General features: G+C 33.0%; 1 protein-coding gene across 4 annotated transcripts in view; it reads left to right on the top strand.

Moving 5' to 3' along the window:
• Positions 1-15,765, top strand: part of LOC149615736 (cGMP-inhibited 3',5'-cyclic phosphodiesterase 3A-like) — a 77,434-nt gene that overhangs the window by 5,673 nt on the left and 55,996 nt on the right. Inside the window, exon 1 of one of the 4 annotated variants that reach the window (XM_089856054.1) lies at positions 12,014-12,866. The exons of the other annotated variants lie outside the window; for them this stretch is intronic. Within the exon in view, the coding sequence (XP_089712180.1) occupies positions 12,765-12,866 (102 nt within the window). The 5' untranslated portion in view covers positions 12,014-12,764. Of the gene's footprint in view, positions 1-12,013; positions 12,867-15,765 lie in introns of those variants that run through there. 4 annotated transcript variants of the gene reach the window in all.

Raw genomic sequence — 15,765 nt, 5'->3', positions numbered from 1 at the left:
ACCAGTACGTGTATGAGATACAGTTTTTTTTTGTGCGTGAAATGTTAAACCAACTGATAGAATTAGAAAAGATAATTTTAATTTTTTGAAGGAATAGTGTTACAGTATTATTATGGAGCCCAGTGGTCCTATAATTCCTATAGAATCCTATATTTTTTGTACCTGTCCTATATTATTATTATGCTATTATTTCATGAAAGGTCAGACTATAATATTTCCTATATATTTTTGATGCTTAGTTTGGGGTCTTAGTTTTCGTTTATAGTTTAGCATTATCAAATTTATTTTAATTAAAATTTAGTTATGGCTCTTTTAAAATCGAGGTGACATTTGGGACTTGATTTGACCGAAATTGATCAGGCGGAGTTTGTGCTCAGGATTATTTTTTTTAATTATATTATATCATTTAATTTAATTAGGTTCTTCTGAATTTAATTCAAAGTAAAATCCCCAATTTGTTATAATTTTTGATTTATTTGAGATTTTTCTATAATATAGTTTAAGCCGAAATAGATAGTATTATATATATGAGCATGCATTTTTATTCCTATATTTTCCTATAAAAACACATGATCTTTTCTCCTATAAAATCCTATAAAAACACATGATTTTTTTCTCCTATAAAATCCTATAAAAGCACGTGTTTTTTTTCTCCTATAAAATCCTATAATTACCTATGAAAAGAATCCTATTTTACTATAAAGAATTTAAATATTTATTGCATTAATTTAATTTATCAATCAAAACTTTGCTATATAAAATCTTTGGTATGAGACTATACCTTTAAAATAGGAAATATTTTAGATACGCCCCCTACAGTATTAAACATCCTCACGCCATTTTAATCTATACTTAATGAGAAATACGTATACATATTTTATTTCTAAATCAAAAATTCAAATCAAACTTATTCAAAACTTTAAATACTTCAAATGCAAAATAATAATAATGCTTTTAAAAATTGTTTTGACTTGTTTATATAGTTTTAAAATATAGAAATAACATATTTCCATCCAAAGTAATGCAATGCATGACCTTTTCCATATATAATATAATATTATATATATTTTATATTAAATTCAATCTGTTTGTTTAGTACTTCTCTATCATTTATAGTTATCATTACTATTATATAAAGGCTGGAGTTACGTAGCTCCCGATTTAAAATGAAACAGTCTATCAAGGTTTTATTCAGAGTTTATAAAGGTAGGTCTATTGTTTATAAAACGGAGTAAGAAAAAATTTAATAAAAAGAAAAACACTCGATTTTATGAGGTATTTTATCTTGCAATATGAAATTGAAGTGATCTGGTTTCTGTCATAAGGCTATCATATTCTTCATAAGTATGGGTCGAGGGAAGCTCCCTCCCCTTAAAGATCAAACTATGACGTCACTTCCTTAGAAACCGAAACTTAATAAAAAGTAATGTTTAGCACTAAAATGAATTCAAATTCAGTTAGAAATATTTAACTATAATGTACCTAATTACACGCAATTTTTTAATTTAATTTCATTTAATTTAATTAAGTTTAATTAAGTTAAAAAGTCCCCAAATTAAGAGTAAAGTATAGAAGCTTTTGAAAAGTAGGGAATTAAAATATCTTGTGTTGGAGCATTTTGTTTTTCTTAAGACTGTGTTAACATTGATATGACGATATGTTTGCAACAAAGACGATTACAAATTAAGATACAATTTAACAAACAACAAGGATTACTTTGTTTAAGCAGGACTGGTAACTTTGAAGCCCCTATCTAATTAATCAACGTCTTTGTTATCCAAATACCGTCCTATCAATTTTCAATCTTAACCCTAAATAAAGCAGACGACACTACGCGACGCCACGCCCCCCTTTGTAAATTATCTATTGAGTTACAAGTAGTACAACTATCCCTTTGAGTTATAATGATGGATTTCGACCACGTTTATTTTTGGCGGGGTAAGCTTAAACATTGTCGCGTAATCAAAATGACGTATGGCTTATTTCCCGCGCAGAATATCGCCATCTGTGTAGAAAAACTTATTTATGCAATCAAGTCACGCTACTTGACGTTTTTTTGCGCCCCTGGCTAAAAAAAATTAACGCGAAAAGATTACAACACTTAAATATAATATACCAAAGCTTTGAAAGCCATTGAGAGAGAGAGAGAGAGAGAGGAAAAAAAATATAACGAGCTTCAACAATAACCGTATCTATATAATTAACAATTTTTTTGTGTGTACCCCTTAAGGAAGTTTATAAAACCACGCCCAAAAACTTAAGAGAAAGGGAAACTTACTCTTAGGCTTGCTTAACTGATTCCATTTATTACAGTTAGATGTCGACACTATCGGCGAAAAGAAGAGTTAGGCCTATTTTTGTAAATTCAAATTCGATTTTCTTTTTTAAAATCAGTTGAAATTGTAAAGATATTTGAAGAGTTTTAGGCTTAAATTATTGCAATTAATACGGTTATACTGAACACTATCGACGTAAAGTAGAGTTAGGCCTATTTTAAAATTGAAACATGAAATATGCATTGTCATTAAGCCTAACGACTTAATTCAAGTTATTTTCCTTTTCAAATTTCTTGAAAAGACATTTGAAGAGTGTTAGGCTTAAATAGTTGCAATTAAAACGGTTAGATGTCAACACCGAACACTATCGGCTTAAAGTAGAGTTAGGCCTATTTTGATATAATATAAAATATGTATTGTCATTAAGCCTAACGGTTTAAAATTCAAGCATTTCCTATTTTAGAACTACCATACTATCATTTTCTTTTCGTTGTTGCAGTTTAAACAAATAACTCTTGCCTCTATAACATCTAAGATCTTTTAATACTATCATAATTTGAAAAAAAGGAAAAATAATAATAACCAAGGCTTAGCTGTTATGATAAGCCTCGTTTGCTTCCTAAAGAAAAAGCGCGGGAAATCTTGCCTAGTATAAAAAAGGGTTTTGTAAAGTATATTGTGTTTGTTCCATCCATGACTGAGCTGGATCTCTCTCTCGCGCGCATAAATAGGTTTTTTTTGGCGGGATTTTCCAGTTTCCCGCCATTTTATATTGCATCCACATGTATCCTTAGGCCTTTGTCTTTTAAAAGCGTAATATCTTTCAAGCAAGAAGCATCCTTTTTAATTTTACACGTAATTTTAATTACGGTAAAATTTAAGAAACGGCACCAAAACCCCTGTCCCTGTCCCTGTCCCTGTCCCTGTCCCGGACGCGTCCGCGAAACGAACGCTTACGATGAGAGAGAGAGGGAAACCGGTCGCGTCCGCGAAACGTACGCTTACGATGAGAGAGAGAGATCGCTAGCGTACGCGGTGGCGATACGAAGCTCCGCGTAGAGAGAGAACTGCCTGCCTGGTATATTAGTGAGAGGGGGAAGAGGGAGAGGGGGCATCCCGCTCGGAGAGAGAGGAAAGAAAGGTAGTTTAAATCTCGCGGGAAACAAGATGATAATTTTCGTGCACTACTGCACTTTGTGCGCGTGATACATCAGAGATTATGCTGGATGGTTAGGTTAGGTTTCGTAAAATAGAGGGGACGCTTTACGGTCATAGTGATTTCTGGTTTAGGGGATGCAGGATTTTGTTTAAATACATTATTTGATTCGTATGGTTTTTAAAAATTATACTTTAGTGGGGTGCACAATTTAGTTTCATTAATATTATTTGAAATGTGACGTTATTAGAAATTAAAGGGATACACGATTGTGTTTCAGAAATGTTTTTAGTTGTACGATTTATTGGAAATCAACTATACGGGGGGTCACGTGAGCCGTGTATTAGTGAGAGGGGGAAGAGGGAGAGGGGGCATCCCGCTCGGAGAGAGAGGAAAGAAAGGTAGTTTAAATCTCGCGGGCTTTTTTGAGTGAAGGGAAACAAGATGATAATTTTCGTGCACTACTGCACTTTGTGCGCGTGATACATCAGAGATTATGCTGGATGGTTAGGTTAGGTTTCGTAAAATAGAGGGGACGCCTTACGGTCATAGTGATTTCTGGTTTAGGGGATCCAGGATTTTGTTTAAATACATTATTTGATTCGTATGGTTTTTAAAAATTATACTTTAGTGGGGTGCACAATTTAGTTTCATTAATATTATTTGAAATGTGACGTTATTAGAAATTAAAGGGATACACGATTGTGTTTCAGAAATGTTTTTAGTTGTCAACTATACGGGGGGTCACGTGAGCCGTGTAAAATTACTATTAAGGCCCAGCCCTTGGGCCATCTTGTTGAAGTTTCTAACCCTAAAAAATTTAAACCTCCTTTTTTTATTCTTACTTGTAGAACTTTAGAAGCTCATACTGTTTTGAAAAATCGATCTCTTGGGACCTAAGCCTAATGGCGGGTAGATTTATGCCTTGGTTCAAGCTGTGGTTCTTATTCAACAGAGACTTTTTAAGATATTATACTATTTTAAATGAAATGTTTAAGATTCCCTTGTGTTTTCATAGAGCCAGTTTCATAACTATCTGCTATAACTTATACTCGATGCATCTGACGAGGCTTAGCTAATTTGAATATCTAATAGATAATCTATAATCGTCTGCAAGTTAAATCCAATATTATAGCCTCTTTGATGATGATTCTGCCAAGGCTTAACTATTTAGCAAGTTATTTTACAACTTTAAATTATTTTCCCATACTTCGGACAAGGCTTAGCTAATCTATAATCGTCTGCAAGTTATCCCGAATAATTTAAGGCCCTTTGACGATGATTTTGCCAAGGCTTAACTATTTAGCAAGTTATTTTATAACTTCACCTTATTTGGCATGCTTCAGACAAGGCTTAGGCATTTCAAATGCCTAATAGATAATCTATAATAGTTTGCAAGTTACAGCATTTAGTTAAAGACTTTAGTGTACCTCCCACTTTATTCGCGATGCTCATGGCAAGGCTTAGGTATGTAGCAATATATATACTTCAAAGATATACACTTTTGATAAACTGACACTGAAGTTTATATCTCAAGTTGCCCATCTTTAAATTTTCTCTTAAAATAACACTTCCTTTATTTTTTTGGAGTATGTAGAGAAATCCGAGGGGCTGGACACTAGTGTATAAAATATTAATCTCAAATCTAAGCAAAATAAAATTGAAAATTCGTGAGAAACATAAAATTTTTGGAGAAGCAATTTAAATAGTCAAATACTCAATATATTTTCTTTTATTAAAATAGTGTTGTGTCCCTTGGTAAAACCTCTTTACCTTTGAGGATTATATTTTCTATATCTTGAATATCGTATCATATTATATGAGCTTGTATTTCACATTTATAGCGATAGGGTGCGCTTTTCAATGGATATTCCCCTTTTTTTTAAAAAAAAACCCCGTTAACTCACAGTCTCAGCCAATGACAAGCTACTTTCCTTTTTTGAAATATATTATTTCATACTCTCGTATTTTTTTTTTAGCTTAAGGCAAAATATGTTGGTTTCAAATTTTCAATTTTCAAATTGGAATAAAAATGATTTTCTCATATTTAAATTAGGTTTTCTCTAGTCTGTAAAAGCATGTTTTGGTTTTTAAAGAGCCATAATTTCACTCTTTACTTCTTTATTGGTCGATAGATGGCGCTTTAAACGAACTAACCCTAGGAATTAGCCGTAGCATCGTCTGCTATTTGGTATTTAAGCGTTTTTAAATTGTACTAAGACTTATAAATGCAGGTTTTAGGCTTAGAAATTTTTGGATAAATTCAATAAGAGCCATAATTTCTCTCTTTACTTCAATTTTGGTTCATAGATGGCGCTTTAAACGAACTAACCCCATAAAACAGTTGTAGCATCGTCTGCTATTTGATATTTAAGCGTTTTTTTCATTGTACTAAACCGTATAAATGCAGCTATTAGGCTTAGCAATTTTTGGAAAAATTCAATTTTTAAAGAGCCATAATTTCTCTCATTACTTCTTTTTTGGTCCATAGATGGCGCTTTGAACGAACTAACCCCATAAAAGCCGTAGCGTCGTCTGTTATTTAATATTTAAGTGTTGTTTCATCGTACTAAGACCTATAAATACAGCTATTAATTAAGCTTAGCAATTTAATGAAAAATCCAATTTTTGAAATTTTAATCCTAGCTCTCTGTGATTGGCTACTTTATAATTACAATGCCTGAATAAGTATATCAAGGTATATAACATCCCAAGAAATTCCCAGAAATCTTATTACACCATGCAAAATTAGTTACACGTAAAAAATTATCTTTAAAGATTAAATCTGAAGGATCATAACAAAAAGAGTTCCTTTAAATTTTTTTTTTTAATTTTTTTTTTAATCTAAAAAGTGTTACGTAGTTTTGGGCGTGAAGAAATATAGAACGGCGCCTTGTAGACCGCAAAAGAAAAAATTCTGCGATGACAAATTACTTTACGCGGGTTAATCCCTTTAAACAGAACGCGTTCAAATTATGCTTCCACCCTAACTATAAGGCTAGACTCAGGGAGTAGTTTTCCCGCCTTTTCTCAAGAGATTCATTGCTACACCTCCAGTATCCCAACCGCAATATTAATTATGGAAATATACCTTCTAAGACAAGCAGTCGCGTTCCAGGAACGACCTTAACCGCTTTATTTTCAAAATAAACCAATCACAAAGCGGATGCAAATGGATTACATTTTTAAATGATTTTTTCTTTCTTTCTTTCTGGGAATTAGGCTTAGTTATGAAAATTGGTCAAATGATGATATGAGCTTTTTTGTGGTTGGTTTTATGCACTTTGTGTTTTGAGGATAAATTACTGTAGAGCGTAGTTCGAATTTAGGCTTAACGCAAGGCCTGTTTCTATTTGTGTCTAATTTAAAAGTTTATAATTTTAGGAATTAGGCTTAGTAATGAAAATTGGTAAAGTGATGATATTGGCATTTCTGTGGTTGGTTTTATGCACTTTATGTGTTTTGAGGATAAAATACTGTAGATCGTAGTTTGATATTAGGCTTAAGGTAAGGGCTATTTCAATTTCGTCTATTTTAGGCTTAGCAGTCTATGGCTTCTTTTCATTCATCAGGAATATTTATAGGGATTAGGCTTAATAGATGAAGTCACGATATGAATTTTGTTGTGGTTGGTTAAATGCTGTTTGTGTGTTTAATTTCTAGTAGATCTATTTTCGGTTTAACTTTTTAGAGATCCATCTATGGCTTCTTTTCATTCATTCAGCCCAGTACGCTGTTGAATCACGTGCGAGGACACGTGCATAATAATAAACTTAATTTAAGAACCTATGGTTTGGAAAATAATTAACACGTGACCTAAATATAAAACTGACCACGAGTATAATTTAAGTTTTGAACGTGATTGGAATCGCATTAGCATACATAAGGCACCTACGTCAACCCTTTTTTAAAACGTTAAAAATCATCCAATCAAACGGCTTGAATTTTCCAAAGACAAACAGCATTCATAACCGCATACCTGTAATTTGACCCTCCAAGGCAACACCGAACGAACCCTTTACATTTATTTATATAAGCTAAGCCTTGCGTTCATTCTCAACTTCACGGCTTATTAGCGTTTTAGAATAATTAGCAGCCAATTATAGATCTTTAATTTAATTACAATAAAGTCATATTCCCTTTCTTTATTAGAATTTAAAGTTTGACTGTTAATACTCCGTACAACCGTTCATTATAATCTATGCCCCCGAAGATGCGTAGTTTTTGTTATAAATCAGACGCCATCTTGGAAAATGTCTGCCAGGAAAGTAACCCGAACTTCATGACGCTATAACTTCCTTAATTTTAAACCGATACCCTTGAAATTTTTAACATAGATTCATTACACTATAGAGCATAGCTGTATAAAGTTTCGTCTAAATCGGGCGCCATCTTGCAAAATGGCAGCAATAAAAGTAACCCGAACTTCCTTACGTTATAACTCCCCTAAATTTCAACCGATTCTTTTAAAATTTTGAAAATATCTTTATTACATATTTCATCAAAACTGTACAAATTTTCATATAAATCGGACGCCATCTTGTTGGTTAAAAAATTAAAATCTACCCCATAAAACAACGCTATTATCTTACCTTGAAACATACTATACCCTTTATTAAACACGTATACCTAGCTAGCATAAGTTTATTAGATATGTTCCTTCCATAAGTTTGTTTAATTAATCTCTGGTCATGACAAACTGAAAGGCTTGTGATTTTGAAGTGAGTGAGTGAGGTCGGTCATAGATTCGAGGAGGTAAAGCGAGGGAGGCCTGGTGAGTGGTAGGGCGCTGCTGTCAAAGGGGGCTTAGTATTGCAGACTAAATAGGACCTAGATGGAATATGTCCTAGCTGCAAAATTAATTAACCACCACCGAGTGTACTTAGGACTTCAATTGACTCGCTTCCGTCGTTCTCCGTCGTTCTCCTTGAGTCGAACTAGTTATCTCGAGCTGCTGTAACTCTCTCAGTAGCATTAAGGATAGTATAGGTAGTGCAAATCATACTTATGGAGCGAACATATCACTTATCAACTTATGCATAGCTTAGCTATTGAGCCAAAATAGTCTTTAGTCATCAAGTTATTGCCTGTGAACCGAAATCGTAGGAACAAATAAACGTAATTCGAACTTTACAAAAAGAACTTGGATTCGCCTCACCTCTCAAAGAAAATAATAAGAAGGAGAAAAAAACCTCTTATTAAGCGTCTTGCTTTTAAAACCTTTTTCACGAGGCATTACAGTTACTTAAGAGTTAACGCGCGTGCCAAAAGGGACCCACCTTCGGATTTCCCATACGTTCGCAGTTACCGAATATTACAATTCCCAAGGCATGGATTTTAAAAGACTCGTTGAAAACTTCTTCTTTGTAAGTTTTGAACTTCTTTTCTTGTTTAAATTTTTTTATTTTACATAAAATAAGTTTGGGATTTTATTTTTTCATTTTTATTTTATAATTATTGGATGTTTTGAAGCCTGAAGCGATATTTTAAACTAATATTTTTTTTAAACGTGTGGAAGTGTTAAATAAGTATTAATGGGTCAATGAGGTTAGGAAATTTGAATAAAGAAAGTTAGTATTATTTTTTATTATTTTAAATAAAGGTAGTTAAAATGCGATTTTTATTAGTATTAGTGTTAATATTTACATGGAAAAGTTAAAATTTTTTTTGGCTATTTTGGGTGTATTCGCTAATTGCTGTGCAGACTGAGTTAATTATGTTAATTTTACCCAGAATTTTTGTGGTAAAGGCGACGTTAATTTAACATGGTGCTCGGTATTCGTCAAGTACCGAATACACAGCTTTTACATAGAATTTTGTCATAAAGACGACGATAATTTAACATGGTGCTCGGTATTCGTCAAATACGCTAAGCACTCTCCGAATATCGAATACACAGCTTTTAAAAAAATTTAATTTTAAAAATTAGCATATTAAAACATTCATACTAATTTTCTTCATCTTTGAAATAATAGTCTACATGCAAGAACCCATATAAGAATTAAGAACATTCATTCAAATACAACAGTGGTCTTGGTTGTAAAATTAGTATTAGTCCCTACAAAATCCGCCTAGATACATTGAATGAAAAAGGATGTAGCAAAATTCGTTCATTCCTAGTAGCTGTATGCATTCCTGATTTTAATGAGTACAAAAAGTGGACTGGCATAAATGTTAGTTGATTATATCGTGAACTTTTGAGGTAGAACGGAGCGTAGTGTCAATTAAAAGTCTTTTGCTGTCTCTCAACTGTCGTTGCTTAAGCACGATCTTATTTTTAGGCCTAACAACCCCGTAAATCATTTGTCTTAAGCCTAATAACACTAACAGCTTAAATTGATACGAACCATTTATTTACTTTAACCGTATCTACTCTTGTTGATACTAGTAATACATTAGAATGATAGGGAAGTATCTAGTTATATCAATGGCAAATATAGTTAACAGAAAGTAAGCAGTACTTAACCAGAGCTAACAGAAATATTTACTGCCCACGTGGTATACTACTTGTATGAATTACGATTTGAGTGTTTTAGGGATGACCACTTAAATGTAATTATAAAGCTAAATTAAAGACAATGATTTCTAATTTAATTAAGGGTGATTGGTCTCTAGAACCAACTAAGATGGGCAGTGAAATAAATACCTGTTAACTTTCCACTACATTCTATTTCCATTTGGTTATATAAGTTATTATTATTATTAGTTTTAATTTGGAAGTTAGACTTCGTACCTTTTATTGATTAGAAAATCAACTTCATAATATTATTTTTAAAACTTAATGTTGACCTAGGTACATATATATATATATATATATATATATATATATATATATATATATATATATATATATATATTAATTTCTAAATAATTAATTTTTCAATTTTGGATCTAGTACAATTAATTTTTAATTATAATCTTCTTTTTTATCTCCATTTAATAAAATAACTTTTCTTTCATTAAAATCTAATTATTTTTAGAAAATGGAAATTTCCTAGAATTTAAGGTAAAACGTAAAAACAAAAAATCTAAAAATAATTATTCTTAATAACTTATAAGACGTGCAAATTAAGATAACGAAAAGTTTCGTAAATTTTTACGAACCTCAAATGGAATAGATTAGCGTAAAAAGGCATTTATATTTAGAACTGTTTAAGCCTTGGTCGAAAGAATTTATAATCTTGGAAAAGGCCTAGAACTGATAAAAGCTTTTAAAGAAATTAATATAATAAAACTTTTCGTGTTTTAAATCGTAACGTCACGTGATTAGCGAATATGGAAGGTGCCTAAGCCTAATGCGACTTAATTTACGAACTAAGAATGGAAAGTTCTTAAGCCTAATGCAGCTGAAATAATTCTTTAAGCCTTGGCTAGATTTTTTTTTTTTTTTTTTTTCAGGATTTAAAAATCGTTCAAACGTAATAACACGTGGTTAGTGAATATGAATGGTACCTAAACCTAATACGACTTAATTTACGAACTAAGAATGGACAGTACTTAAGCCTAATGCAACTGAAATAATTCGTTAAGCCTTGGTTTGAATTTTTTCAAATTGTTTCGTTATTTAAAAGCTGTTAATGAGAATTAGCTGACGTGAAAAGTACCTAAGCCTAATGCGACTTAATTATAATATTAACCAATTTAATTAGCTAGAAGAATGCAACTTAGTTAAGCCTTGTACGACAACAAAAATTCAACATAGTTAGGCCTAATGTCTAATGCTACGAAATTCCCCAATAACGTTACGAACTAATAGTAGTTTCTATTGACATATTTGTTATTTGACCTTTAATTTATAATTATTCAAGCCTCATTAGCTTTTCAGTCACGTTTATTCAAATCAATTTGGAAGCTACTACTGAAGGTCACTGATTGTTTTCAGTGACACTGTGCCTTTACATATATTTCGAAACACTTAAAAGTACTCTTGTAAAACATACTACATACACCATACAGATGATCTGTGCATTTCATATCTAGGGTTGTGTAACAACATAAGTTTATAAGTGATATGTCTCATAAGTATAACACCTACCTATGCAAGTTCGTAATGCTACTGAGAGACTTAGAGCAGCTCGAGATAACTAGTTCGAGAAGGAGAACGACGGAAGCGAGTCAATTGAAGTCCTAAGTACACTCGGTGCACGTGGTTAATTAATTTTGCAGCTAGGACCTATTCCATCTAGGCACTCCTATTTAGTCTGGTGCATTACTAAGCCCAAATTTGACAGCAGCGCCTCACTCACTCACCAGGCCTCCCTCGCTCGCTTTACCTTCTCGAATCTATGACCTACCTCACTCACTCACTTTAAAATTACAAGCCTTTCATTCAGTTTGTCATGACCAGATATTAATTAAACAAACTTATGGAAGGAGCATATTTTATAAACTTATGCCGTAACAATAATATTTTGGAATTGACTTTGAATCCCCTATGAAGAACTTTTTTTTATTTTTTCTTGTTCTGGCTTGTGAAGTTAGATTATGAATTATCTATATATCAGATTATATACTACCCCCACCAGTTTTTTTACAGTTAAAAATTGAAGTCAATAAAACCACTCATTGAAGAGAACTTGTGTTACATATCAGTGTAGTCTTTGTTTCAGTGTGTTAAGGAGTTCACTTGTTCGTACTCGGTTATCGAGATATTTAGACAATTTTGAGTAAATAACTGATGTTGCGGAAGGAATTTTAACTCTAGAATTGATTAATTAATGTGGAAAGTTCGGAGATGTTTAAACGTGACCTTTAGCAGACGATAAGTAACCTCGAGCGTGAAATTTAGACTATTTTGAATATTGAAATGTTTTGCCAAAGGCCCAAAAGGCATTTTCACTCAATAAGTGAATAAGTGATTAATTGATGTGGAAAGTTCGGAGATATTTAAACGTGATCTTTAGCAGACGACAATTTAACCTCAAATCTATTTTGAATATCTAAATAATTTACCAAAAAGGAATTTTCGCTCAATAAGTGAATAATTGATGTAGAAAGTTCGGAGTGACCTTTAGCAGACGACAATTTAACCTCAAATCTATTTTGAATGTCTAAATAATTTGAAAAAGGGAATTTTCAAACAAAGTGATTTATTGGTCTAGAAAGTTCGGAGATTTTTGACCTTTAGCAGACGACAAATGAACCTAATTTAACGTGATCGTGAAGTGTTAATTTTAATAAATAACTATTTGGCAAAAGGAATTTTAAAACAAGGTGACGTAAAACTTTGATAAATATTTAACCGTGGCCTTTAGTAGACGACTCGAGACGATCCTCGAATGTTCAAAAGTCTTCAAAATTAGGCCTAGGGCTGTTTTAAATTCGTTTCTGAAATGTCTCGCGGGAAATTATTTTGGATTCCACGAGTTGGAGTAGCTGAAACAATTCCTGAAATCCCCGAAGATGAAACTCCGCCAAAATTCGTTAGGAAACTCGTAAGTTAAGGATTAACATTTAATAAATTAAGACTTTGTGTGGTGTATGTACCTTTATAGTCTGATAATTGCCTCCTACATCCATCAAGGCCCGCGCATTATGATATCAAGAAGTGATATCTAGTTTATTAGGGAGAAGGTATAAATTCGCCCCACATTTCCAGCAGCTTTATCTCCAGTCCAAACGTTACGTAGACGTGTCCGGAGTTAATCCCCGCCGCCTCTAAATTACAACCAGCCAACATCTCATTGGTTCTTGAAAACTCGTGCACGTCAGCGAGACGCGAATGACGAAAATTACAGTCATATTTTCCGACTGAGGAGAGGCGAAATAGCCCGGCCTCCTTTTATGTCCCCCCTTGTATTTTGAAAGGGGGACTGCAGGACTATGGCGCGTGAATACTAAGGCATCTTATAGCTTCTCCCTAATAAACTAGATATCACTTCTTGGTGATATATATTTCCTTCTCAAAGGAAATATTTTTAGTTCGTATCGGTTTACCGCTAAAGGCACTGCTAAATACTCGCGAAAAATGACGTCACTTTTTAAATTCCGCCAACTCGTCACATTGTTGAAATGCGCGTAATCCAAATTGCATTTAAATCTGCTGAGATACAGCGCCATCTATTTTGAAAATTAGACAATCGTATGCAACTAAATATCCTGGTTCTAAAAATCATACTATACACGGGCCTTGGTAGATATAGGAGGCAATGGTCTGTTGTATTTACGTATAAACGTCTGTGATTGTATTATTGTTACTTATTATAAACTGTAGTTGCGCAATATTCATATATATTAATGTACACGTATGATCATGGTCTGTTTGCCTTTGATTATTCGTTACTTCAGAGGCGTATCAAACGTGTTTTCAATAATTAGGCTTACCGAGGAAATCAAATACCATAAAATTAAAAAAAAAAATTGTCGTCTGCAATCTTCATCAGTGTATTTAAGTTCAACTCGAGTTTGCTTTTCTAGAACTTGGGATTATTGGTTTAGTTTAGCTTTGGTGTTTAGGGCAATTTCAGATTGAAAACTATATAGTACATTGGCGTCTAAGATTCTAGATTTCTTATCAATTGAACTCCCCCACATTTTAAAGATAGACATTTTTTACGTTTGATTTTGATTTTATTGGCGTCAGAATTGAATATTTCGTTTTATCATGGAAAGATATTTTCCAAAGATATTTCCCAATAATTTCAGCTGTCGCCTTATATCAGAGAAGAGAACATATTGACACACAAATTTTTGTCAGTTTATTGCTAAAGCTTAACCTGATGTAAAAGTATAAAAGGTTTTCACGCGCCGGTTTTGAAAGTATAAAAGGTTTTCACGCGCCAGTTATTAAAGAAAGTTTTAAAGATTTATTCAAACCAAGAAGTGATATCTAGTTTATTAGGGAGAAAGTATAAATTCGCCACATTTCCATGCCGCTTTATCTCCAGTCCAAGAGTTAATCCCCACCGCCTCTAAAGTACAACCAGCATCTCATTGGTTCTTGAAAACTCGTGCACGTCAGCGCGATGCGAATGACAAGAAAATTACAGTCATATTTTCCGACTGAGGAGAGGCGAAATAGCCCGGAGCCTCCTTTCACCTCTTCCCTTGCATTTTGAAAGGGGGACTGAAGGACTATGGCGCGCGAATACTTAGGCATCTTATAGCTTCTCCCTAGTAAACTAGATATCGCTACTTGTTAAAACCAAGGAGGATTAAGAATAGAGTGGAAATATAGATATTTCTGAAAATATGAAATTGGCTTAGACGAATGCACTTTTGAAGCAGCTCCTAATCAAATCAACCCTTATTGTTCACCATTAATTTTTAAAATCCCCCATTATTTTGGGGTGATAAAAAGGTTCCCGCATTATTATATAATCTTCTAACACCCTAAATCAATAGAGATACCTTTCACTGAACTGTCAACCCACATCGCAATCTCCTATAAGATTAACATACGAATTACCCGGGTCACTTGCCTTTAATTACCCCATAAGGTCAAGTTAATCCCGTTCTACCCATTATAACACAATGGCCAAGGCTTAAGTCTCTCTTCATTGATGGTACAACGCCCGCTTCAGTAGAGGGTTAAAGTTAATCCAATAGACAAGGGCGTAATCCGTATTCTAGACGGGTTAAGTTGACAGTAGGGAATTGTGTAGGGGTTTAAAGGGGCCACGCCTTTGACAGTGTTATTAGGTTAAGTTGGTTTTTATCTAATCGGGGCGAATAAGGCTCGAAGACCTAGCTTCGTTTGAAGGCTAGTTTTGACGTCAATATTACGTCATAGGTCACGTGTTGAAGGTCTTTTGGGTGCTAAAGCGAAAAATAAGGTTTTATTTTCAAATATTTGATAAGATGTTTTTGGGGATATTGTTGTCAAACTGAGTTGACGGTGTTGAAAAGGGTACTGACAGGGATGTGCTTGGGCAACTGTTTCACTTGGCATTAGGTGAAGGCATGGAAATGGTGGTGTTACGCTTTGGTATTGGTGTAAAGTTACACCTGTTGATCTTTAATGGCGTACAATCGCCTTTGGGAGGTCACGTACTCTTGAAGAATGTTTTTCCTCTAATTTAAATAATTACTTTGAATTTATTTAATGATCTTTTTAATTTAAAGACATCCTTGAAAAATAAATATACTCTCATTTTCGTTAGGATTTAATCTATTATTCATTATACACGTGACTTAACGTGTAACGCCATCTAGGCATAGTTAAAGGCAATGAAATTTGTAATTTAAAAACCAGGTTTAATAACAAAATTTTATGAGATATTTCGAAACTGAAAACAAAGGCCTGATAGATATTTTAATTATTATTAAAATAATTCTTGAATTTTAATTTTTGGTATTGATTTAAGTATGATTAAGTTCAATTAAGATTAAGAC

The sequence above is a fragment of the Phalangium opilio genome, unplaced genomic scaffold (genome assembly GCF_054372755.1).
Source record: "Phalangium opilio isolate 3A_F unplaced genomic scaffold, DU_Popi_V2 ptg000217l_1, whole genome shotgun sequence".
Lineage (NCBI taxonomy): Eukaryota > Metazoa > Arthropoda > Arachnida > Opiliones > Phalangiidae > Phalangium > Phalangium opilio.
This window is presented reverse-complemented; position numbering and strand designations above follow the sequence as displayed.